Source organism: Rhipicephalus microplus, chromosome 10, assembly GCF_043290135.1.
Source record: "Rhipicephalus microplus isolate Deutch F79 chromosome 10, USDA_Rmic, whole genome shotgun sequence".
NCBI lineage: Eukaryota > Metazoa > Arthropoda > Arachnida > Ixodida > Ixodidae > Rhipicephalus > Rhipicephalus microplus.
The window spans coordinates 51,129,790-51,154,378 of record NC_134709.1 but is presented as its reverse complement, the minus strand read 5'-3'; the positions used below and the strand labels follow the sequence as shown (position 1 = coordinate 51,154,378).

The 24,589-nt window shown below is 45.0% G+C and overlaps 1 protein-coding gene and 1 pseudogene across 1 annotated transcript in view; both read left to right on the top strand.

Moving 5' to 3' along the window:
- Positions 1–3,164, top strand: part of LOC142774241 (polycystin-1-like) — a 36,952-nt gene extending 33,788 nt beyond the window's left edge. Inside the window, exon 10 of the mRNA XM_075874630.1 lies at positions 668–3,164. Within this exon, the coding sequence (XP_075730745.1) occupies positions 668–2,836 (2,169 nt within the window). The 3' untranslated portion in view covers positions 2,837–3,164. The remainder of the gene's footprint in view (positions 1–667) is intronic.
- Positions 3,165–7,095: 3,931 nt separating this feature from the next.
- LOC142774240 (putative ATP-dependent RNA helicase DDX5 pseudogene) lies at positions 7,096–7,707 on the top strand (annotated as a pseudogene).
- Positions 7,708–24,589: the final 16,882 nt, after the last annotated feature.

The following is a 24,589-nucleotide window of genomic DNA, read 5'->3' as shown; positions in this document are numbered from 1 at the left end:
AACGTGAAGAATGACTCCTGACCTTGCTGTCTCGACATATCTTGAGTGTTCAGAGCGGACTCATCCTTCCAATCTGCCCATTATACGCATGAACACACGAAAACAATTGAGGATAAAGCACATTGTTTGGGCATTTTACAAAGCATAGGCAGTACTGTGTGGAGCAAGTAGCCACTGGATCCCCTATTTGGTTTCTTTATTAATTTAGAAATGCTGCTATTCCGTAACCAGACTTTCGCTCGACGGATATAAACATTCATGATGCAACTGGCAGGACAAACGTAAGCAATGAAAATGAAAAAAAAAAACACACTAGTGCACTGGTAGAAAGGTGACGTAGATGTAAAATAAAATGTGCTTCACGTACATCTTAACGCATCACGTGCTAGTGCAACTGTTAACACAACGAAAAACTTATATGAGATATTACACAAATTTAGGAATGGCTGTGATACCACATCGATCGTTTGACAGTTGACTTCCTTTATTTACGACCCTGAGCGCAAAAATGAGTGTTTAAAGCAATTATTGCGGCTAGTGCATGGGTATATGTTAGAAAAGTTTTCTGGCACCGGGTTTTTCCGTCATAATGCTCGCGAACGAACTAGCGTAAAAACGGGCACTAAAGAAATTGACAGCAACCTCCGCACGTGGTTTCGATTTGCAGATCGATTCCGACTGCTCGACGACGGAGAAGTTGGTCCACAGCACGTCTCGAGTCGCCGCTGGTGTGGCACGCCTAGTGGACACGGATGAGAATGACGTCAGCATTAACGCCAATGACTACGAAGTGTGGATTCGCGAGGCGCAGCGCCAGGGCTTCCTTGGCACGACCGATGGCACGAGGATTCGCACCGAAAGTAACGCCGACGCACAGACGGCTATAGTGTTTCCCTCCAATCCGTTTAGATGCCACGAAACCGCAAAACTGGCCAACACTCAGGCTGTGGGAATACAGGTGGTTCGAGGCACCGCAGAAATCAGGGTAAACTCGCCCACGGAGAGCTATCTGAGAAGGCCAACACCACTGCACTTTGACTCGGAAAGGTACAACACATCGTTCTCGAACGTTTCAATGCACGTGATTAACGTGACCGAAGCGGGCGTCTTCTTAAAGATAGACGTCTTCCCTTTGAAGGAGAGAAGAGTAATAACTGCGGTTGCGCACGATCGATCGCCATCTAGGCTCGACTTCCTCGAGCAAAACCGGTTTCATCTGACCGCGAACGTGCCCAACGAGAACCGAATGGAATTCGTTGAGAAACCAACGGTGGTCACACTGGCTGTTCTGCCGCTCGCTAATTATTCAAAAACCAGGCTTCTTGATCCCTATCGCGCAAGGGGCGAGGACAAAAACAGCGTGACGTACATGCTGCGCTCGTCCATCTACAGCTGCCTCTTCTGGAACGATACCGAACACGCTTATGCGAGTGAAGGATGCCGTGTCCTCATGGATTCCGACGACCAGTTTGTTCACTGTACGTGTGAGCACAACTCCATCTTTGCGGGTGGACTTTTCATCGCCCCACACCCGATCGACTTCACCGACCTGGGTTACCTCTTGTTGACCATGTCTACGAACAATGTAATGAGCGTGATTGTTTGCACAGTGTGGGTCGTCTACTTGCTGGTCATGGCTTGGGCGTGGAAGCAAGACGCGAAAGACGAAGGCGCTGCGGGTATCGAGTACCTCGCAGAGAACCAGCAGGAAGACGAGTTCGGCTACCTGATATCCGTCTACACCTGGTTCCTCAAGGGATCGGGCACGACGAGTCGGGTCCTTCTCGTCGTGCAAGGATCCGAAGAAGAGTCCCGGCAAGTTGTGCTTCGCGATGGCGCGCGAAACCCGCTCGCTTTGCAGGCCGGCGGCCGAGACTGGTTCTTCCTCAGCCATCCATCGAGCCTCGGAGACATCGAAGCGATTGTGCTGACCGTCGAGCTGAAGGGTGACGAAGGCTCCTGGCACCTGAGTACGGTCGTCGTAAGGGACCTCCAGACTACCTCGCGGACCGTTTTCATTGTCGACAAGCCGTTGGTGCCGGATCCACGCACGGGCGTTTCCGTGTTCACGTTCCAAGCGGCGGACGAATCACTTCTTCGAAACCCGTGGCGAATCTTCAGCGCGAGAATAATTCGCTACTTTCGCGAGGAGCACCTCATCTTCAGCATATTCAGCCGCTTGCCGACCAGCAACTTGACTCGCAGGCAGCGCGCCTCGATCGCGCTCCTTCTTGTCACGACGGGCATGATGGTAAGCCTCATGTTCTACGGCCTAGACGCCGACGAGGACGAGTCTTTCAATTGGTTCTTCCTGTACACGTTACTGGAGATTCCAGCGAGGCGGGAAGTGATCATTGCTTTGCAATCCACGATCCTGGTGACGCCGTTCGCATTCCTCGTAGTATTTCTCTTCGAGAAGTCCCGACCACCGGCATACCGCCGAAAGCCCGCCGTTCCAAAGGTGTACGCCGATGACGTGGTGGAAGACTGGGTGCGCGACACGGACAGTTCTGTAGACTCGAGCAAGATGGGACGAGTGCCTCGTGAACGCTTGAACGAGAACGCGCAGCAACCGCTGTTCCCCACGTGGGTCTCCGCGTTCGCCTGGATACTTTGCTTGTCTGCATCGACGGTGGCGTCGGCTCTTGTCGTACTTTATGGACTTACCTACGGGTACCGTCGAAGCCTCTCGTGGGTTCGTTGCAACTTGGTGAATGTCCTCTTAGGCGAGTTTGTGGTGAGCCCTCTCAAGATCCTCTTCCTTTCGGCAGTGAGGGCTTGCGTGCTCAAGGCACCCGTAGAGATGGAGAACATACCCGTTCGGTTTATTGAGTAGACTGGACAATCGATCGTAGGATAAATATTTGTTGGGAACATTCGATCTCGTCAATTTTTTTTCGTATGCGCGAACCCAAAAAGACCTGGGTTGAACGCTAAATATTTCTACGTGGGGCAATATTAGCGGAGTATCTGCTCGGATCTTCAGATCTTTGTACCTGGACCTACGCCAGATTGCGAGAGCTGGTCATCTCTTCTGGGAATGCGTAGAGAATTGGTGTAATATTTTTGAATGTCAGATTAAATCGCCTCTTTATTGCAAAGTTGTGGGAAGGCAACGTGAGTGCGCGCCATGTCACGAGAGAAATAAAGAGAGTTGGCCTTTTCGGTTTGGGTTCAAATTGAAACTGCGCAAAAGAAGAGAGACGCCAAATAAGACAAAAATACACAAACACCGGCTGACAACTGAGTATATTATTGAAATCAAGCAGAAAACTGAGTGGAATAAGGAAAAACCGAACAATTGCGCGCAATCTCGGCACTCGGTTGTCGGTCAGTGGCCGTGTTCTGCGCCTTACGTCTTCTGCACCGTTTCAAAATGGAATTGTCAGAAGGCGACGTAAAGGAATTTCCGATGCACGTTGAACATTCAGAAATCTAGGAAATGTTCGAAAACTGGTGAATACCCCGGGCTTATGCAAATTCGAGAGATTATAATAGTAGCAAAATCGTGCCCAGCTTTGCTGTCAGCAGCCGAGTAGCAAGTGATTTATTACTCACGTGCAATACTCACTAAATATAGCTTGACATTTTTTTTCTTTTTCTCTTACAAAGAGACAAAGCACGTCACCGAGTGGATACACACACACACACACAAAAAAGATCGGCAAATCAACTCTTTCAAGGAAGGTATATCAAATAGAGAGGAGGCAGGGAGGCTAACCTGACACATTCCCGGCTTGCTACTCTCCGCTGGGGTAATTGAAAAAAAAAGCAGTATAGAGATAGAATAGGGGAAATAAAAAAGGAAAGAGTTGAGAAAACTCTGAGTACATGCGCCGACGCGTATGCAGCGGTAGTACTATGCTGAAGTCAAAAGCGTTCCATAGGACCATATCCCCAAAAAGCGCAAAAAGGCTTTGACTGCCTTGTGAGCTGACGAACTTGGTTGAGTAGCAAAACAGGTAAGGTGGTTGGTAAAGCTTGTACTAAACGCTAATACACTGTTGGAAATAGAGTTTTTCAGGAGGGGCTATATGAGCCGTGCCTTCTGAACAAAGATGGATTGCTGGGAACGTATTGTTCCATGGTTAATCGAAACTGTGTTACATCTAAATATAAAGACCCTACAACTTCTCCGCATTTCTCTACAACTTGTAGTCTGCTTAACTCGCGAACAAAAGTTATCACGAAAAGCCTCTATTTTGGCATACATAATTTCGTGTACGTCCTTTACACTCCTGGTCTCTGCCCGCGCTTCGTCATTAAACGTTCGTGCGCGACACTCAACGTAGCCCGCCGGTGCGCTGTCCTTGCAGCGCACTTGGAAAGATCCCGCGTTCTTGTGGGACGCGGGCGACGTTCTGTGTGTTTGGTAAAAGCGTATAACAACTTAGAGTACATAGTGCTCTACTGTGTTAGAGCAGAATGCCATCCCTCTAGCAACATCGAACAGCATCTGACATTGAGCCTTCCACGATCTTGCATGACACGGACTACGTATGCGAGATCAGCCAATGGGCGTCCCTTGCTGGTTGGAACCATGTATTGAGGGTCATTACTAATAGAAGTTCTGGTAACATTGGATATCTCAAAAGCTCAGAATAGCGTAGAACGTACAAAATCGTACTCTATGAATTAAAATTTCATAGCATCCTTAAATATATGGTGGGGTAGTTTAGCTAGTTTTTACTTGCAAGAAGGTTTCGTTCCCTAAAAGGTCAATCCTCAAATATAGATTCCTAGTCACGAGGAATTCCTCAGCGAGCAGTCACTTCTCCTATTTTTTTAAAAGGGCCGTGAAACGTTTCGTGAAGATTTTCAAGTAAGTTGTGTATTTTAAATCCTGTTCGTTCATTTCGAATACTATGCAAGGTGCCCCAGCTATTTTTAGCCAGAGTTAAAAAATATGTTGACCCACACAATTACGATCCGATCAAGTGCATTTTGGTGATCGTTGCCTGGAGGTATTCAGACAATTTTTTGTGTTCTAAAATATTTTTAATTAGATCTGTTTAATTAAGTAAATTTTGAAAGAACAAACATTGATGAAAATTTTCAATGAAGACGTTGTAGATCGATTCGCAAATCGTCTAACGAGACAGTTTCGAACTTGATATCTGTTAATTATTAAATTTTATTTGATTTTACTCAAATTATTAGAGGGGTAAATGTAACAAACTGCATAGATGACTCTAAATTCGAAGAAAATTCTGGCTTTAGTACTTTTTCCTTGACCATATACTGGTCATTCTAGCCAAAACTCCCCATTACTTATCGGTATTTTCGGTGGAATTTCAAGCGGCGATTACAGCATTAGAAAATGTCAGCCCATCAACGTCAAGTGTGGTCATAGAGATCCCGAATTATCACGTACGTTTTTTTTTCATTTTCTAGTTCCTACTTAATTTTCATTAAAATAATATGAGCATCAAGGACACAAATGGACAAAAACTGATGAAGTGGTGTACACTCTGGTGAAGGCCGCTATTTGTGGCATAACACCAAATTATTTCCACTTCAGCACTCATGATTCGTGAGAGACTTAGAAAGCGTGCCATAATTCGAGACTCTGGTAAAACATTAAACACTCGTCTAAACGAATATCGACACCCCTTGTTATCATTGCGTACGAATTTCTGTACAACACGCGAAGAGTGAGTTATTCTTACAAAATTACGCTGTCGCAATCGGAAATTAAATAACTGGCTCCTTCTCCTCTTTCGTCGTTCTGGGAGAAGGACTAAACTATCGAGCACTACTTTTTGCCTTGCAACCACTCCAATTTGTGGATTGAAAACATTCAGAAAGTGTTTTTAATCCAGTTACAGTAGATTTTGCTACTTATCATTATTTATCTTTGACATCCCCCTCATGGGGTGTTTGTCACCTGCCCGACTGTAGAAAAACTTGAAAAAAAATGAGTCTCGAGTTTCTAAATTAGAATCAATAATGAATTCTAACCATTCTATACTCTAATATTCGTACGATTTGAATTTTATCTACAAGTAGCTTGTTTCTGTGCCAGTTCCTAAGAGTGGGTGTGAGCCATACACCTGGGCCGTCCCCATCCTTCCAATCTCTATGTGAACGGGTGGCGCCACTTGAGCTGCAAATTTCTACCACTGGACCGAATGGGCTGATCGATGTGTTTCCACAAGTGAACTTGCTAAGCGGAGCCACAATAGAGGCCCTCTCGAATGCTGTTCGGCACCAGCGCAACACCGCTTTTCAACACCAATCATTTCGTATCTACGGCTTTGGAGTGTGGCATATCGACGCGTTAATGGAAGAAATAATCGAGGGAGTTCCAGGGCAAAATGCCAAACACATGTTTTGGCTGTCCGTCTTCCACGGAAAAGAGGGCATGAGACCGGTAATACCGCAGGGAGATGAAGGTCACGTTTTGTACTAGAGTAAACGATACTTCGGAGAGGTACCCACTGGCCGGGCCTGTAGCGCTAGAAACAATCTACGGTGCATCCAATCGTGAAGTACATCTACCACAAACACATCACGACGGCACAGCGACCGGCGGAAGAAGTGGAAGCATATCGGAGGGCCAACGATATCGTTGTCACGGGGCGCCACGTTCCGAAGCCCATCCTGCACATCGACGAAGCTGGGTTTCCTGGGCACATATCGGATGTCGTCGAGGCGTGCAACAATGGTCGAGGCCTCAGCGCGATTCAAGCGCAATGCTGGCCCGTAGCGCTTGGAGGTAAAGACCTTGCCGCCTTCATCTACGACAGATCAGAAGGCAAGCACATCGCCTACCTCATCCCGGCCATTATACACATACTCCACCAGCCGGCCGAGTTGCGCGCTTATGGACCTTTAGTGCTGGTGCTTACGGCGACTCGGGAAGAAGGCTTACAAGCTCGGAATGTTGCCGACGAGCTCAAAGTGAAGACGGGAATTCGGACGATGTACCTCCTGTCTGGAGCACCCTGAGAACCGCAGCTCAACCAGCTAGAGGAAGGTGCCGAAATTTGCTTCGCCACGCCCAGCCGGCTGGTGTCTTTGATGAAAGAGCGTAAGATAAACCTGCGGCGCTGTAGTTACTTGGTGCTGGACGGAGCTGACCACATGGTGACGATGGGCTTCGGGAAGCAGCTTCGCGTCATTGCGAATAACACCCGTCATAAGCCCCAGACGCTGGCGTGGCTTTCATCGCGCACGATGGATGCGCACCAACTCGTAGAGGAGTTGACAATTGACTGCGTCATGGTAAGCATCGGAGCGGCGACCCACGAGGATCACACCCGGCGGGTTGAGCACATTGTTTGCGTTTGCGAGATGGAGGAGAAGGAGAGAAAATTGGTGGCACTTTTGAATGACGTCCTTACTGAGGGCGGTGACAAGGGCATCGTCTTTGTCGAAAGGAAGCAAACGGTGGAACACATCGTGTCCAGTCTACGTCTTCAAGGTTGGTTCGCGGTCGGCATCCACGGTATGAAAAGTGAACAAGAAAGCGAGTCCGCGTTGAACGACCTGCGGTTCAGCAATGCGTCCGTACTGGTGGCAACCGACGTGGCGGTTGCTGCTTTAACAGCTTTCAAAGTGCATTTCGTCGTGAACTACGACTACCCGAGCAGCGAGGATGAATACTTGCGCCGCTTGAAGTATGCGGCTCGGCCCGATGGAAAGGGTGTTACGTGCACGTTCCTAGCTCCGGACGAAACTGCGCGTGCCAAAGAGCTGATTTAGTTGCTTCGAAAGGCTGGGCAGAATGTACCGCCACAGCTGTGGAAGGTAGCGAAAAAGGTAGCGAGGAAGTAGCCACTGTACCGATATTTCCTCGAGCGACTATGGGATCAGTCGTGCAGGAACACTCCCGTTGAAAATTTCTTGCTGTGTCCAAGTGGACGATTACTACAGAAGTGTTCTAAATTTTTAAAATTGCCTGAGCTTGATGTCAAGAAGAGTGACGTATGAGAAAATGAAAAAAAAAATCAATAAGAAACGTATCAAGAACCGTGCATGTGTATTTCCCATGGTGTTAGAAGTATTTAAGTGTAAACGGCGCTCCCGCAAATGAAGAACTGCTGTCCTTGTTTTGTGAAGAAGGCCCGAGATGGCACCACAGTAACCGTGAGCGAGGCGAGCTATCATTGATGGTCGTTTCGGCGCCGTAGGTGCTCATCGAAATAGATAAAAACAAACAAACAAACAAAAAACACTGTTTCCAATCTATAACAAGCGCAAAAATAAATAAGTACAAATGCGGTTAATCAACATATTTGCACAGCGCAATACTACGTGTAGTTACGACGCAACTCCAGAAGAAGAGACAAGGACAGAAAGAGCGCGTGCAAAAATGGTTTCCAGTTGCCACTTAGCCCAAGCATTTGTCTTATCAAATGCGGTGAACAAATGGGAAATTTTGACGATACAGCCGCAGATATCAAGGGGAGAATGTTCAATGCACCATCCTGATAGTCCGCAGTAAGCGGATGCTTCCGCATCTGGACACGTGAAATGGTGCATTTATATATACATCCCTCAAGTCACGTTCGATTTTAAGAAAATATAGTGTTGTTTCTTGAAGTATTCTTTGCAGAAACAAAAATAACCTATTGGCCGTAGTATTACAGCAGGGTCATTTCATGCCAAACGTCCCAAACACTTTGGCGACGATCACAAATGTGTTTGAAAAACAAAATTGTGATAATTTACCGGATTGAAAACAGTGAAACGGTAGATACTTATGACAGAAAAAAAAATTTTTGCTCACGTGGCTGACTTCTGAACTTCCCGAATTGTCGTTCAGGTGTTGTTTGTGGAAGAAATTATTTTAAAAGTGCCGCTCCTTCTTTCGATATCAAATTTGGTCTACATGTTAAGTAAAGAATCTTGTGTAAGCTGTTTGAAGCTCAGTAATATTAGCGTAATTTTCTGGCACATACGTCTCCAAGAATTTAGCCCAAATATGTAAAGTTTGTATTTTTACCATTGCATTACTGCACTTTTTATGAAAATCTGAGTAATGATATACTTATTTAAAAAAGGTATACTTTGCGGAAAAGTTATTATAAGCCTTTCACACTGCTGAAATTTACAATAAAATTCACAAATTTAACAAAATTGTCAGTTGTGTCCATATTGAAAAGGAATTCGCACCATATGCTCATCCAAATTAAAAATCACTTTTATACTTAAATCGAAAGCAAATAAACAGTTCCTCCCACATGGCAAATCTTATCATAAATTATTTTAAGAAAGAAAATTTTTAAGGAAGTTTTTAAGGAAGTGTTTTAAGGAAGCTTTAAGGAAGAAAATATTTTCATCATTGACAGCAAAGGAGAATTTCTAGGGAGCAGCTGTCGTATGAACAAATGGGAAGATAGCCACCAATTGAAAACTTAAAAAAATTCTTTTCTTGCTTGCAACAAAAAATATAATGATGAAAGTTCCCTAATAAAAAGAACTGCTTAACTGCTTTCGATTTACGTATGAAGGCGGTTTTTAATAGTACCACTACAAAGTGCAAATTGCGTCTCAATATGGACAAAAATGACGATTTTGCGAGATTTGTGAATTTTCCTCGGTAATTTCAGCAGTGTGCAAGGCTTATAACTATTTTCCCCTCAAAATATACTTTTTTAAAATAAGCATTCATTACTCAGATATTCATACAAAGTGCAGTATTTCAATAGTAAAAATACAAACTTAACACATTTTGGCTAAATACTTGGAGGTGTATGCGCCAGTAAAATTGTTCTAATATTACTGGGCTTCAAACACGTTACACGAACTTTTTTATTTAACACATTGACTAAATTTGGTGTAGATAGGAGGAGCGGCACTTTCAAAATAAATTTTTGCACAAACAAACGACATTTCAGGAGAGAGATAAAGATGCAAGGAAAGGTAGAGAAGTTAACCAGACGCATGTCCGGTTTGCTACCCTGCACTGAGGAAGGGATGAAGGGGGGAAAAAGATAGGAGAGAGGAAAGAAAGGGGCACACAATCACGAGCACACTTGAGGGAGCTCACGCAGTCTACAGGCGGTCGCTCAGGTTTGTTGTCTTCAGGTAATGTTGTAGAGCTTTAGTCGCTTTCTGTGAAATAGCACCACACGCCCAAGGTCCCAGAATCTTCTGCACAGAGAATGGTCTGGAGTCCAGTTGGCTGAAAACCATCCGGAGCTGGCATCGCTGCCTGTCGTAGCAAGCGCAGCTGCACAGGACGTGTTCGATGGTCTCTTCAGCTCCACAAGAGTCGCATGTGGAGGTGTCTGCCATACCGATGCGAAAAGAGTACACCTTTGTGAATGCAACACCCAACCAAAGGTGGCATAACAGTGTCGCACCAAAGCGGGAAAGTTACTACAGTAAGTTCAGAAGGCAGCCACGTGGCCGATATTTTTTCTCTCCGAAATATTCTAGCAGTTCACTGTTTTTAATGCAGTAAATCAGAACAAATTCTTTTGTGAACACATTAGAGATTATCGCCAAGATGGCTGGGACGTTTCGCGTGGAATGACCCAGCAGCAAAACGTACGGTAGATTTCTGTTGCAGCGGTCGCATTTTGGTTGAGGCTGCATGCTGGAGGCGCATGCACTGCAGACGTTAAGGAACACCACATTCGCGTAATCACTGGAGCCTTCCTACCCAACTCATCATATCGTGAATCCTGCTCATAAAACTCCATACATTATCATTAACAAGCGTATTTCTTTCTGGGAAGGAAGTTGCACGCACATACAAGTATGATTATAAAAAGATCACCAACTCACAGCAAAGATGAACTAAAGAAAAACACAAAATGACACATTTTGTTACAGGGACACAAATATTCATTTTATTGTAGCGTTGTAGATACGGCCCACCTGCACACAAACGAATTGCGCTCTTTTGCCTGACGATCGAGCATTTCAAAATATCTTTGCTGCTATTGAATTTGCAAGGGAGTTGGATGTATTTAACAGTTGTATACGTTTGTTTTACCGAGCTAAAATTTCGTTCAGTTGTAGCGTAGCAGAATGAACTCTAAATAGTTGCGAAATCATCTGGCTGGGTCAACTGCCTTACTAGTAATGAAAACTTCAGAAAACATGATCGTTGTCAACTTAACAACGCCAACCTTGTGTTAAGGTCAGGCTGTTGTTGGGAAAGACTACCCCACTTTCGTTCTCAAAAACTGCCTCGATGAAACTTGTGGGTGATACCGATGATTGGCATTGCATCTCGCAGACCACGTGGCATGCCTGCTAGGCCTCCGTTAGCATGAGTTTCTGAAAAATGGTTGTGTTTTCCGGTTGGACACAGCGCGTTTGATGGTTGGTGGGCGCGAACCATCCGCAGGCACTTTCCTTTTTTGCTTGGGGAGCAAGGCAGACTTTTAACTTCTTCGGCATGGCGTCCTTAGCTGAAGACGCCTTTCGGGGTGCACTCACAAGAACGCGACCTTCATAGACAACTTATGACGTATTCGTTGCGTACATCGGCTCGAAGAGCTTCGCGCAGACGTGATGAGTCAAGTGCCGGCACGCGGTCCTTGCATGAAATCACGCATTTTCGGCCTGATAGTTGATCTCTTTTATGCAAGTACTGAAGCGGACTCATGGCAGAATAACTAGGCAATTAGTTACACATTAATGAACATCGTTACTGAAACTTACAAAACCACACATTTCTGCAGTTTTATTTCTTGGATTGCTATAATAAGTCCCTCAAAATCACGCAACGTGAATTTCACGCGTTTCTGACTGTCCATCTTAATTTGGGACTGAAGGGGTTAGAGTGTGAAGTTTGACCGGAGTGTTCAGTCATGCTGTCCCCATAGTTTCTGATTCTGTTGCAATATTTCTATAAAGCTGATAGCTTTTTCTAAAATAACCTCAGCGTGGAATAATTGGCTGGATTTAGTTTTCCTTTGTATTTGTCTAACCGATCAGCGGCTTTGAAATAAGTTGGTTAAGTTTCATTGCAAACTATTCGCTGCGCAACTGAAGTACATATATTCTAGATTCGGTACCTGGTCGACGCACACGTTCTTCCAAATAAGAGTGCAAGGTTTGACTGGCGTGTTCGGCCACGTGATTCGTCTGATTTGGTCATGAGTGCAACAACAATACTCGTGTTTTGGTCAGAAAGTGATTTGATATCTCCCAATGAAGATTCTTCTCTGGTGTTGAATCTTGATCATTTTCTATCTTAGTAAGCGGGTTGCTAGCCTTCCAGTGGATGCGATTCTGAAACTTGCGCTGGACATCATTTAGGTTATGTGCTATGGAAGCTTCACCAGGTAGAGATTTCCATGTCGGCTCATTTGTCTGTGCAAGCTGGTTTGTCATAGCGGTGTCAAGCCGGTTTGTCATAGCAATCGGTTTGTCATAGCGGGTGTTGGGATGGGGGTTTTATCCCACATAATCCGATACTGCTTGAATGTCCTTAATAAGGCTTACACATTACTACAAATTCAAACAACACTTCATGCCTAGCAACACAAACAAGTCTGCATAACGAGCCCGACGCGCAAACTATGAACATTGATTATTTACATGAAAGACGAAAAGGCACCGCTGACGAGTGCCTATGATCATAGCTTCGCGGTTGTCAAACGCATCGAAAGCTGTGCTGGACCTTGAAAAATAATATTAATGGGAAATTAACGTCTTAAAACCAGTATGTGATTCGGACATACGTCGTAGTGCAAGACAACGAAAATTTCGACCACCTGTGGTTCTTTACGTGTTCCTAAATATGAGCACACGAGCCCAGAGCGCTTTCGTCTCCACCCAAAATGTGGCCGTCATGGTCAGCGTTCGAGTCCAGCGCTGAGCCTTATCAACATCATGTAGTTTGAGGGTGAGAAGGATGCAACCCGAACATTCGCGATAGCTAGAACCACACGGTGCGGCAGCGGTGGCCGACGCCCTTGCATTTGCCGTTAGGACACGTTGGAACACCTAAAATAGAGGTATAGTTGAAGCTGTGTGCTCTCTCCTTGAAGAGGTGGGCCCCGAACTTGTTCCGCTCGAGACCATGCTGAAAGACTTGGCGTGTCCGAGGAGGGACCATGACCCACGTTGCCGTACTTTCTCCGCACTGTGGTAGAAGACGAGAAGGGGTCGAAGGTAAGTGGTGGTTAGCATATTTCCGGCGTTGTACAACACGTGGACGGAGTCACAGTATTCGCGTGCTCCAGCATGTGACATAAATACCAGACGTGTTTTCGCTCGTTCATACAGTTTGACGATAAGTGGATGGAAAAGTGACAGTTCAAAGAATAAATGACACAACTGATGGAGGGGTTCATCGATGTGGTTACGTGAAAGTGCCTCTACACAGCGTTGGCCGTTCTGCCTTTTCACTGTCGATGAACAACGTTATGCAAAAACTTTCTTGACTGCGGTGACAGGTTAAAGCCATTTTGCCTACAGTTTTAGGCGAATACTTAAGACTACTTAAGATACTTAAGACTACAGCCAAGGTCGTTTATCCGGAACATTTTCTCGGTGTCTGGACGGAGGTTGACACAAAATCGATGTCCAAGGCTCCGCGCCATGGTCAAGTTGCATGGGTCGTGAAACTTGAACGAAAAGGATCGGAAACTTATTGCCAAAGGCGTCAACGCCCGCCGACGATTAAATTGAGACTAGGTGAGGAGTGAAAATAACCAAAACTAAACAACTCGATAAAACTTCTTATTAATTAGTCGCAATTTTATATATGTCAAAACTATGAATTTATTATACGGGTTACCTGACACCTGGCTAAATGGTTAATTGCCTCAGTTTTGGTTAAATACCATAAATGGGGAAGGGGGTACGGGCGTATGCAGGCAATATGCTATCGGGGCTTGCATTTAGTCCGGCGCATTGCCAGGTCATCGAAGCATAGCTCACTTTTGCATGGTGGTTTCGGGCGGACCTTCCATAGTTCATTTATTTGCCTATGTGCTGTTCACTGGGATGATATTGTAGAGCTGATTTAGCTCCCAGAGCGTGTAGATAGCCACTTCCTGTGATTGCAGACTGCCTTTGCTGGCACACGGCCGGTATGCCTTCGCCTTTGGTGATGGTGAATAAATGCGACATGCTGATCTACGAGACGCTGTACTCTATTGTTTCCAAAGCGATGCTCTGATGGCTACTGAATTGCTGCAGTGATTTTCTATGATTGGGCAACGTGGGTTTTTAAATTATTATACTAACAAGCTTGTGAACAGTTATTACATTTTCATCTGCATTGTTTTCGGTCTATACTAGAGGAATACCATTTGCTTATTAACACAACTTTGCTTTTGAAATCTTACTTGTTGATTTTTTTCTCTCTAGCGCCCGCAGTTATTGAGCCACAAGTCACCTAAAATGGCACATTTATAACGGCACGTAAATTAAAAAAAACCTCAGACTTCCAATCAACTAGGGCAAATTCGTAACGTCACCACTGCTGCTGGTTATGATGTCGTATATATATTTTTTGCTAGCTGTTGCTGTTCCCTACATAGGCAGATGGCGACAGTGGCCGCGAGCCGCCAACTGCTGAATACATGAGCTTCTATGGAAGTTGCCCTATCAGTTTCAAGACACGTTGTCCACGCCGTGAATGCGTTTCACGTTATGCAAGTGACTTTTATATAAGCTAATTCTCATAGGAGATGAATCGCAGAACTGATTTGATCACTATCAGTGCCACTATTTCGGCACTCGGGTCACAAATCAAGTGTGCTATTTTTTCGCATTGTGACCATACATATTGTGCGTATTTTCAGGTGCGACCTCTGAGATTAACTTGATGTGGTCGTTGAGGCGGCGCGTTAGTGAGCATTGCTAGTGCCTCTAATATATGCCTTATTAATATTTTCATGATGTCTGTGTAGCAGTGGAAACATTCCCTGATAGTTCCTTACAAAAACTGCTTGTCCTTAGTACCTCATTATAATTGGACAGCCCTACAAGTTAGGTTTATATTACATTATTATCATTGTTTGTATGAAAGTAAGAAGACCAGAATTGTTCAAAAACCACACAACTGTGTCGAAACGAAAGTAAGTTTGTGTTTTTGGTAAACAAAAGCGGTCTTCGATGCCAGTGTCGAAAACGAGATGTCGATTTACCTGGTAGTTAGAGACCTTAGTTTCAGTAACAAATGGGGGTTTCCTGAAATAATGCTGGTCCTTCGTGCGCCCAGTACTGAGGCACCCTAGGACACAGTTGTGTAGACCACATTTCTTACTTACTCTGCACTCAAGCCACAGTGCTTGGGGGGACCTCATAAGAAGCGGCGCCCGTTGGAATTCTCAGTCTTTTCACGGCAAAGAGACCCAGTCTGAATTGACAGTGCCTAAAAGACTCAAAGCTTGCGTGAATACGTGACAAACTTGATACACAAGGACGTGGATCGTCCTCATACTTATTTATTACTGTATTTAGACAGAACTTCTGCAACATGGTTGCATTTAGCTAGATTTTTTTTTGTAGCGAGGTTTAACTTGGCTGTAACTTTGTTGAAGTTGTCTTTCAACTCGACTCGATCTTAGCAGTAACGCCATGATGAAAAAAATACACAATAATCGTTACGGTTGCTAAGTAAGATTTCCGCAGATCTGTAGTTCTTTTGTGCTGGAACATGCCACGTGAAAGAGAGTACAACTTTATTGGAGTCCATTGCAAACGCTGTGGTTGCCTCTCGCCATTCATTTACTCCCATGGAAAGAGCGGCGGCTCTAGCCGGTAGGCCCCATCGCGGATGCACTGGATGGCCGGCATTTAATCTTGAAGGTTAGGTTGTGACACCCCATTCAGCCTGGATGAAAGTCGGGATGAGTGACCCACGCTCCGAAAGCATTGGTTGTCTCCTTTCTTCATCTTTCTTCTAGTTATCTGGCCTGAACGATTTATCGCATGCCAAGCCGGACAAATTGGCACACTCTATAAGAGGCCAACATAAGACGGAAAGCGTGCCGGCCAAGTTACTGAGCCCACGTTGATGATGGCTTTTTTTACACGACCAGCCTAGTTTCCTCGTGCGAAGAGACTTGAATGCTTTTTTACGCATTAGTAAGGCTTCCCAACTCCTGTGGCGCATACACGGTAGATTTTTTTTGGTTTGCTAGAGAAGCAATTACAGTGTGGCTACAATGGTTTAACTGTTGAATAAAATAGGTCACTGACCAATGTCAAACAATAAAATGACGTTTTGGGACCCGTACGGGTTCCTTGTTCACAATGGAATGACGGCTGAGCAACAGGTTCTTATGTAACGTTGAGCGCATGACGCAGAGTCCGGAAGTACACGTGGTTTAGTGTGCCAGATGATCTATTGATTGTGTTATTTGTCGTCTGAATGATTAGTAATTCGAGGTTCAGTCTGGTTGTAAAATTCTTCTCCGTGGCCAAGATGCGTGCGTTGTCCCAGCTTATCTTGTGGCCCGTCTTCTCGGCATGCTCTGCGAGTGCATTTGTCACTGTGTGGCCCTTGGCGACGTCATTCTTGTGTTGCATCAGACGTCTGCAGTAATTTCCACTCGTGCCAATGTACACTGATTTGCAATCGGCGCATGGTATCTTGTAGATCACACCAGGAAAGTGTTGCCGAGGGAGAGGATTCTTCAGATTTAGCAACTCAGCTTTAAGCTTGCTTGCTGGAACATGCGCGATCTGTACACCACGTTTTCTGAATAGACGGGCTAGGGCTTCGCTTACATTTCGAATATAGGGAATCGATGCACGCTTTTGCGTAGACGATGTGTTATGCATGGCTTGACTAGTTGACTGCAGTTTATGCATGACCGATTTAGTTGTTTTCCAAATAAAAATCTTGGGGTATCCATTCCTGATCAGGTAATCTTCAATGGTCCGGAGCTCCTCCTGCAGGCTTCCTTCATCGGAACAAGTGCGAATCGCTCGTTCAACTAAAGACCGAATCACTGAACGTTTGTGGGCTACCGGGTGGACTGACTCATAGTCGAGGTATATACCGGAGTGTGTTGGCTTTCGGTACACAGCGAAGGCGAGGCCTGTGGGAGTACGTTTTACAACTGTATCTAAGAAAGGGAGGCAACCGTCTTTTTCTTCTTCCACAGTAAACTTGATGGAACTCTCGACGCCATTTAGGCAGTCAAGGAAAGCTTGTACGTCTTTCTTCTTTATCACGCAGAAGCAGTCGTCGACGTATCTTCGAAAAACCTTGGGTCTCGGCTGAAATGTTCCCAATGCTTTCTGCTCAATTGCTTCCATTGTGATATTCGCAGTTGTGACCGAAATCGACGCTCCCATTGCGGTACCGAAAACTTGCCTGTAGAATTCACCCTTGTACGAGAAGCAAGTGTTGGATAGGCAAAACCGTAACAAGGTGCACAGCTCGGTGACGTCGAACGGTGTGCGATCGGCCAATGTCGTGTCCTTGTGAAGCGATTGTCTGGAAGTGTCTACAGCAAGGTCGACGGGAACACTTGTGAAGAGGGAGCAGACATTAAATGAAACCAGTATTTCGTCGACATCCACAGTGATACTCTTCATTTTGCTTATGAAGTCATTGGTGTTCCGGAGGTTAGTTTCAGTCTTGCCTGCAAGGGGAGCCAGGATGCCGTGAAGATACTTTGAGAGGCTGTACATGGGTGACCTATTGAAATCTACAATGGGTCTTAGAGGCGTTCCGCTCTTGTGAATCCTCGGTAAACCGTACATCGCTTAAGCGATATGCGGTTAACTGAAGATTCACAAAAGATATACGGAAAGATATACGGAAACAGTATATCGCTCAAGCGATATACGGTTTACCGAAGATTCTGTGATGACTTCATATAGGCCGCTGGGATAGCTGAGTGGTTAGAGCATCGAACGCGTTATACGAAGACTACCGAGGGTCTGTGATGACTTCATAGACGGGCAAGAGTTTCGTCAGTCATTTTTTTTTTGAAGAACATGGTGTTGAGGTTTCGGCGTCGGTAGCACAGGTCCATCGATTGAAACTGAGTCCACGCTGAACCATGTTGACATCATTGTAGGTGAGCCAGCCATGGGGCACCACATGTATTAACAGTTCGCCTATCGTGGTGCACGTGTTGGACGACTCAGACTGTCGTCTGAGTCGTTCACGAAGACAGCGTCAACGCTGCCAAAGTTCTGGTGAAAGATCGGTTAGAGCTCGCAGCGCCGTTGGTCACACTGTACGAGCATGGTATGTAGTCTGTGCTTGTCCGCAAATAACGTTTATAAGCAGATAAAGTCGACTTCCCCACCAGTCTTTCGATGGGCACTTCATAAGCACCTCAAATCGTCCGTCGTTGCTTTGGACGAACATCAAGTAGATATCGCTGGTATCGACTGGTATGCTAAGATAACTACTTTCAAACTGTTTACATGTATGTGAAATTTTGTATTGTCTATTTTTTCGATTGTTCGTTGTGAAAAATGAACTAAGTTGAATGACGTTCGTATATAGCCCATCCTTACGCCTTTGACTTACATCATAAGTAATAAATTCATACTGCCTTTATTTGTAAGCAGAAATAGTGAAATGTCCACTTTATTCGTGTGCATGCATTACCAGAAGATGTGATGCCCTACTTAACCTGTTTGTTCAATTTTAAGCGTTATTTTTTCTAGTGTATTTTAAGAAAAGGAGACCGAGCGTTTCATTTTTAAGGAAGCAATGGAGCAGCTTTCTACTGGAGTCGAGTGCGTAACCAAATTTTATTCGGTGTTGTGGACGCCATCTTGATCTCAAGTGGCGGATGGGCAGACAATCGGTCGTTTTGCGCATCGCATGCCAAGGAAAAAAAATAATTTCTTGGGGGGGGGGGGGGGTCATGGGCCCTGTGTGTTACCCCTTGGCTAAGTCACTTATTCGTAATGCTAAAGCCGTTTCCATTCAATTATTCGCAGTAGATCTTGAATAATTTACTTTCATAGATATGGTGCGGTTGCACGACCACAATCTCGACTTCATCTACATGCACAGACCTCAAAATTGTGCCTTCAATGTACGAACGTGAAAATATGTTACATAACAGAGGGCTTTAGCATCTGTTGAATTTTCTAAAACAGAATGGAAGTCTGACTGCGTATGTACCACGCTGCATGTGCCATAATTATAGCTAGACCTTTTTGTAGTGTCCTAACAAAACAAAACCGATGTTTGAAAAGTTTCACATTTCAGCTGATGCACGGGCTCATCGACTTGTCCTATGCAAAACCTCTCCGCGAGTGCGACCACACTGTTTTTTTTAAAGTGTTGATGCACAGCATTGTGAAATTGCCGTCGTTGACTATGACGAGATGTTTCTGCTGTCTCGACTCATTCTACGCCTAGACGACTGTTGTAGACTATCGAGAACTGACGTAGCCGTAGAAAGACGGGGGGGAGGGGGTGAGGTTTTCAGTTTAAAACTACACCCACACTCATGTTTAGCATTCCGCATATATACACACGTGCTCAAACATATATAAAGGGTGCTTAGAGACACCTGTTCCCTCCATCCACCTGTGAAACCTTTTCAATAGGCACACTTTGCGTTGCAGGAACTTGCCGTCTGTGGCTTCCGTCTGAGTTGATGTTTAACCCTTTGCGCATAGTCTATTAAGAGTCGCAGGTTGTGATAAAGGAAAATGGCTGAGTTAACAATAATGATTCGTATAGAAGAGTGAGTACAAATGTCTTTAGTGACCACAAGAACAGAGTTGCGTTCAAGTTTAGTGGCGTGGCAGCAATTTTCCAAACTAAGAGTGCTGTTCTTAATCGTTTCTGGATATGTGTACGAGTGGCACCGCAGCGTGCAGTAACGCTGTTGTTTGCTCGATCTGTAGTGCTTCGGGACGCACAGTTTAATGCGGCTCCCTTCAGAATTACAGACACGTCTACGACTACTGTATAAAAGTGTACATCAGGGTGACTAGCGTATGCCTGCGGCCAAAATCAAGAAACACTTCAGCCCGTTGACGGGTCACAGTTTGTTGGCTATGAGCTGCACAAGCATCTGAAAGAGAATATGAAAAAAATGATGAACATTGGAGTAACACCAAGTCGACAGTGCTAGTCTTGTAGTGGGAAGGAACACATGAAATGTTAAAGATCACAAATGAATAAAAAAAAAGGGGGGGGGGGTTAGTTAGGCAGCCGCCCAAACAATTCTAATAGAATAATACTCCCCAGCAGTGTCCGAACGGAGAGTCACCCCACGTTTTGCTTGGTTAGGCCAAGGCATTCCCCAGCCTTGATGGCCTCCCGGCAGAGCATAGACCTGGCTACAAACGCCACATCAAAGATGAAGACGTTCTTGCCAGGGTACAGGTGCTTCAAGCTGGCGTACTTAGCCCTGTTATAGGTACACATCTGTATCACGATGTCTTTATTGGTGTCCCAGGTCACAGCGAAGTCAACAGTATTGACTTGATTACCCACCATCACTACTAGTTACTTCATGTTATTACCATGCCAAGTACGCATCACAGCAACTTACATGGAGGCATGAAGGAATCACAGACGAGGACATACGTGCAATTTCACACATAGAATATCAAGACTTAGCCGGTATCGCAAACTGTAGCAGCGGTTTGAAGGCTACTTATGCTCCTACTTTCAAATTGCACATCGTGTACTGGTTAGCACCCTCATATTTTAGAAAAATAATGGACGTTTTGTACATATAGTCGTCTGCTATTCTATATATGTGAGTCGTCACTTAGCACAAAATATTTATTCCAAGGTAAACGACAAAATTAATATTGGTGTATAGTTTTTTTTTTTAAGTTTGTCACGATTACTGCAAGATATACGATAATGTCTATGAGAGATTTGGCAACGTATGTGGCTTAGTAGTTACCTAGTTGAAAAGACCAAGAACACATTCCTGGATAGTAACGGCAGAACGTTCCAAGCTTTACTGGCTGCTGGATATAATAAATAGATGCCGCAAAGGTAATAAAATACCCTTAAAACAAGTAAATACATGTATAGTCAACTGTCTACTAAATTTTTCGAAGATTGTGCTGAATATGTAAATATCAAAGGTAGCGACAGAAATTCCCCTCTGGGAACTACTATAGTGTGGTTGTGCTGCACGACATAAGTGACCAAGCTGCTATAACTCGACCGTGGTAACGTGTTCATCGTAGTTATGAAGCTTGTATGCATCTGATAATATCAGATTTCTGTTGTTACAGCCATTCATAGCTCATAAAGCTATGAAGATATGCATTTCCCACGTTGAGAAAGTGTAGGAATAGAATGAACCTGCCTGGTCATTCGCTGAGTGGGAATGCGCCTAGTTTTTTTTTCATTCCGAAAAATTGAACAGAATGGAATTACGGCAAGTTGCCATTCCCCGGAATAGAATTGGAACGGAGGTGTCTGTTCCGCAACAATTCTCCCAAGCAACGGGTTCGATACATATTTGAGCAGGCATGGAAAGAGCAGGTTACGGGCACTCTCTGGTCATCGGTGTGCCCACTGCACCAAAACGTTGGGATGCAGTGGCGGTTCATGTCTTTTAAAATGTGCCAAATTCAATCTCGAATCCACCGTTCAGTTAAAGCCATAATAAGTGTGTAACGCGAGACCTAATCAAACGCCTTCTAAACATCAAATCTTAGGGCATAGAATGGTCTACGTCTCTTCTTTAGGGTCTCATGAGTGCCTGCAAAACCAGGACGTTAGATGATGTGGACTTGTCATCTTGGAAACCTGCCTGATATTTGTGAAAGACGTTGTGTATAGTGAGATGGTTTAAAAGCATTTTCGCGTAAACGCGACTCTGAGTGGGAAAGACTGTGATATGAAGCAAGTCGCCCGGTACAGAGGGATATGCACACTTGGGTATAAAAACAGCTCTCGCTAGCTTCTTCTTGATTGGAATAGACCGAAAGGCTGATCAATTATGAAAAATGTGGAGCAGTACTCACGCGGGTATTTTCCTAAGGTCGGAAGGGTAAGATTGTCAGGCCCAGCAGTGAATTTGGCCGGGAAGGAGTACAACGCCCTTGCTACATCACTTTCAATAAACAGACATTAAAATACTTCAGCTCTGGCCGAACCATTGAAACCCTCTTGCCCAGCAGTGGAAGGTTACCCAAAAACGGGATCGTACATCTCGTGAAGGTCTTCAAGCAAACACCCTGCAGGTGACCCCCCCCCCCCCCCGAAAAAAAGTCGCTGAGGGCCACTGGGCCAAGGCTGTAAAGACGCTGGTGCTCAAAGTGCTTTGAGTCAAGCCTTTCGAGATAAGGCAGGTTGGTGGTTGGTCTAGCAGGGTGCTGTTTGGAAGGAGAGTGCTTTTTTCGATAAAAGTCAAGTAGAAACTGTATGTCTTGCATATAGAGATGGCCTACTCTAAAAGCTGACACTAGGCCCTCTTCAGATATCCTCACTTGAGTCAGAGAGAGAGACGACTAGCCTCAACAATGTGGGTTAGGGGCTGCAGTTTCATTGCACTATCTAAGCAGTGCCTCGGGGGTGGGCTTGCAGTACATGTTTCTACCGATTCGAGAGCGTGTTTGTAGTGTGTAGTGTGTCACACCTGAGATTTGGCTGGCAGCGTTATTGTGCGGAATTGCTTAGCAAGGTCCTCGTTAATTCGCCTACGCCCTGGAAGACTAGCCGCAATCGTTTCCAGTGCAGCTATGCCAGCATCGGTTAAACGACAGCGAGAATAAACGGGGGGAGGGAGTTGTAAGCTATATCTCGCTTTCATCTTCACTAACAAGTAGCGCTCCCAATGCTAACCTATAGCACGCCGTCCTTGGAATATGTTCAATCACAGCTTCAGTGCGTAAAAGAAAGTGATTTGCAAGCGTCCTTAACACAGAGGCCTAGGCAGCTCCTGACAGCATAGGCAACTTGGAGTCGTTTGCCAGTATGTTCAATTTTTCAAGAACAATTTCGTTCATTTGTTGCGGAAGCCCGTGACTTTCAAGGTACAGTCGTCAGCCGCGTTGGTCCAGATCATTCATTTCTTTCTTGTGTGTGTCAATTTACTGCTTTTCCATACGTTCTTCAAACTTTTTCACTCGTCTCTTTAGGCAGTTCAAATCTGCACCTTGATTTTTTTCATTTGTGCAATTACTTCATCGCACTTGTCGGACATTGCTTGTACAGATTTTTCAATGGTACCAACGGCGGCAATGATGCCTTCATGCGAGTCTTTTTTCTCTTTATTTGTGAGCAGTATGTTGAGTTTACCACGTATTTCAGGAATTTCATTAGCAAGGTCTATTTCTTGATCAACTGTTTCTTTTGCAATGCTCGGGCCACCTCAAGCATTTGAGGTTCCGCAAGTCGGACATTTATAAGAAGTTCTGGCCGTAGACGATTTTTTTGTATGCGCTTTCTGCAACACCTGAGCATGGACCAAGACGATACTCATATTTGCACCCCGAACGTGATAAATACACACTGTCAGATGGGACGGACTTGTGATAAGCAACGCAGTTTTTTTGCCATTTCACTCAGCAAAAGCGGCAACTAAGTTAACGTTTGAAACAGTGTAAAAGAATATGGCCGGGCACCAACCTGCAGGTTGGAAGACGGTCACGTAAGGGATATCGCCGAAAGGCCATTCAGTGCCACTGCCGCTGAACCTTTGTGGTATTGCGCTCGATATTCATTGCTTTTGAAGATGTTCCTTGATGACGTAGGTGAGCACGTGGTCCTATGGTCGTCACGTGTTCATTCTTCTCTTGCTTCAGTGGGCAAGGTACTTATACCCAACTATTAGAGCGCTAAAGTAAGTTTAGACGCTTTTTCCACTCCTTCATTTTCTGCCGCAGTATCATTACCAGTCGGTAGCTTATGTGACGAGAAGCCTCACCAATCTACATGAATACGGCATTGCAATCCGGTTACTCGCCAAATTGAGTCACATGGCTTGCGTGAAGGACGCATTTACTCGGTAATATAACACTCCTACGAATAGAGGCAGACAAAAGAAATGAAAACGATGAAATGAAACTGGCGTACTAGGTGCTCGTGAACCCAGTACACAAGTTCAGTGAGGTCGTACCGCAAATTGCTTAATACCTGGTTTTACTACTTCTGCGCACCAGAGGGACAGTTGTAACTTACTCTCACGTTCATGTACCACCTGCGGTGCACAATTCAGTTTTACGTTGACACGAGCATCTGTAGATTCGGAAGAGCGTTTTTGCACCCGTGGTGAGCCTTTTACACCGGCCATCATAGCGTAATGTACTTGAGAGGTTGTGTGGTGTTGCTCACCCAGGTGGCCAAATCCGGTGAGACCATTCGGTCTCCGTGAGCTTTCTCCTCGTAACCTCTTCCACTCCCATTTCATCCCAAACTTGCGTATACGCTGTCGGTTTTGTGAATACGGGCCAACTTGTCAGCTGTTGCTGACAATGACAATGACACTAACGGCGATGAAGGACCAAAGTTTTCCAGAACACTCATTACCATTCTACTATTATGCCGCTGCACTTGCAAGGTACCCACTATACGCCATGGCGATGGCGGTGATTATCACGGACAACAACTGGCTTGTGCAGTAGATGGCATCTCGCTGTGCTCTACAATGCATTTCGTATGACGGAAAACAACCTAGAAGCGCCAGGGGAAAGTGCCGACACCTTGTCTTCGCCTAATTCATGGTAGATCCTGACCACGAATAAATAATGATGAAGA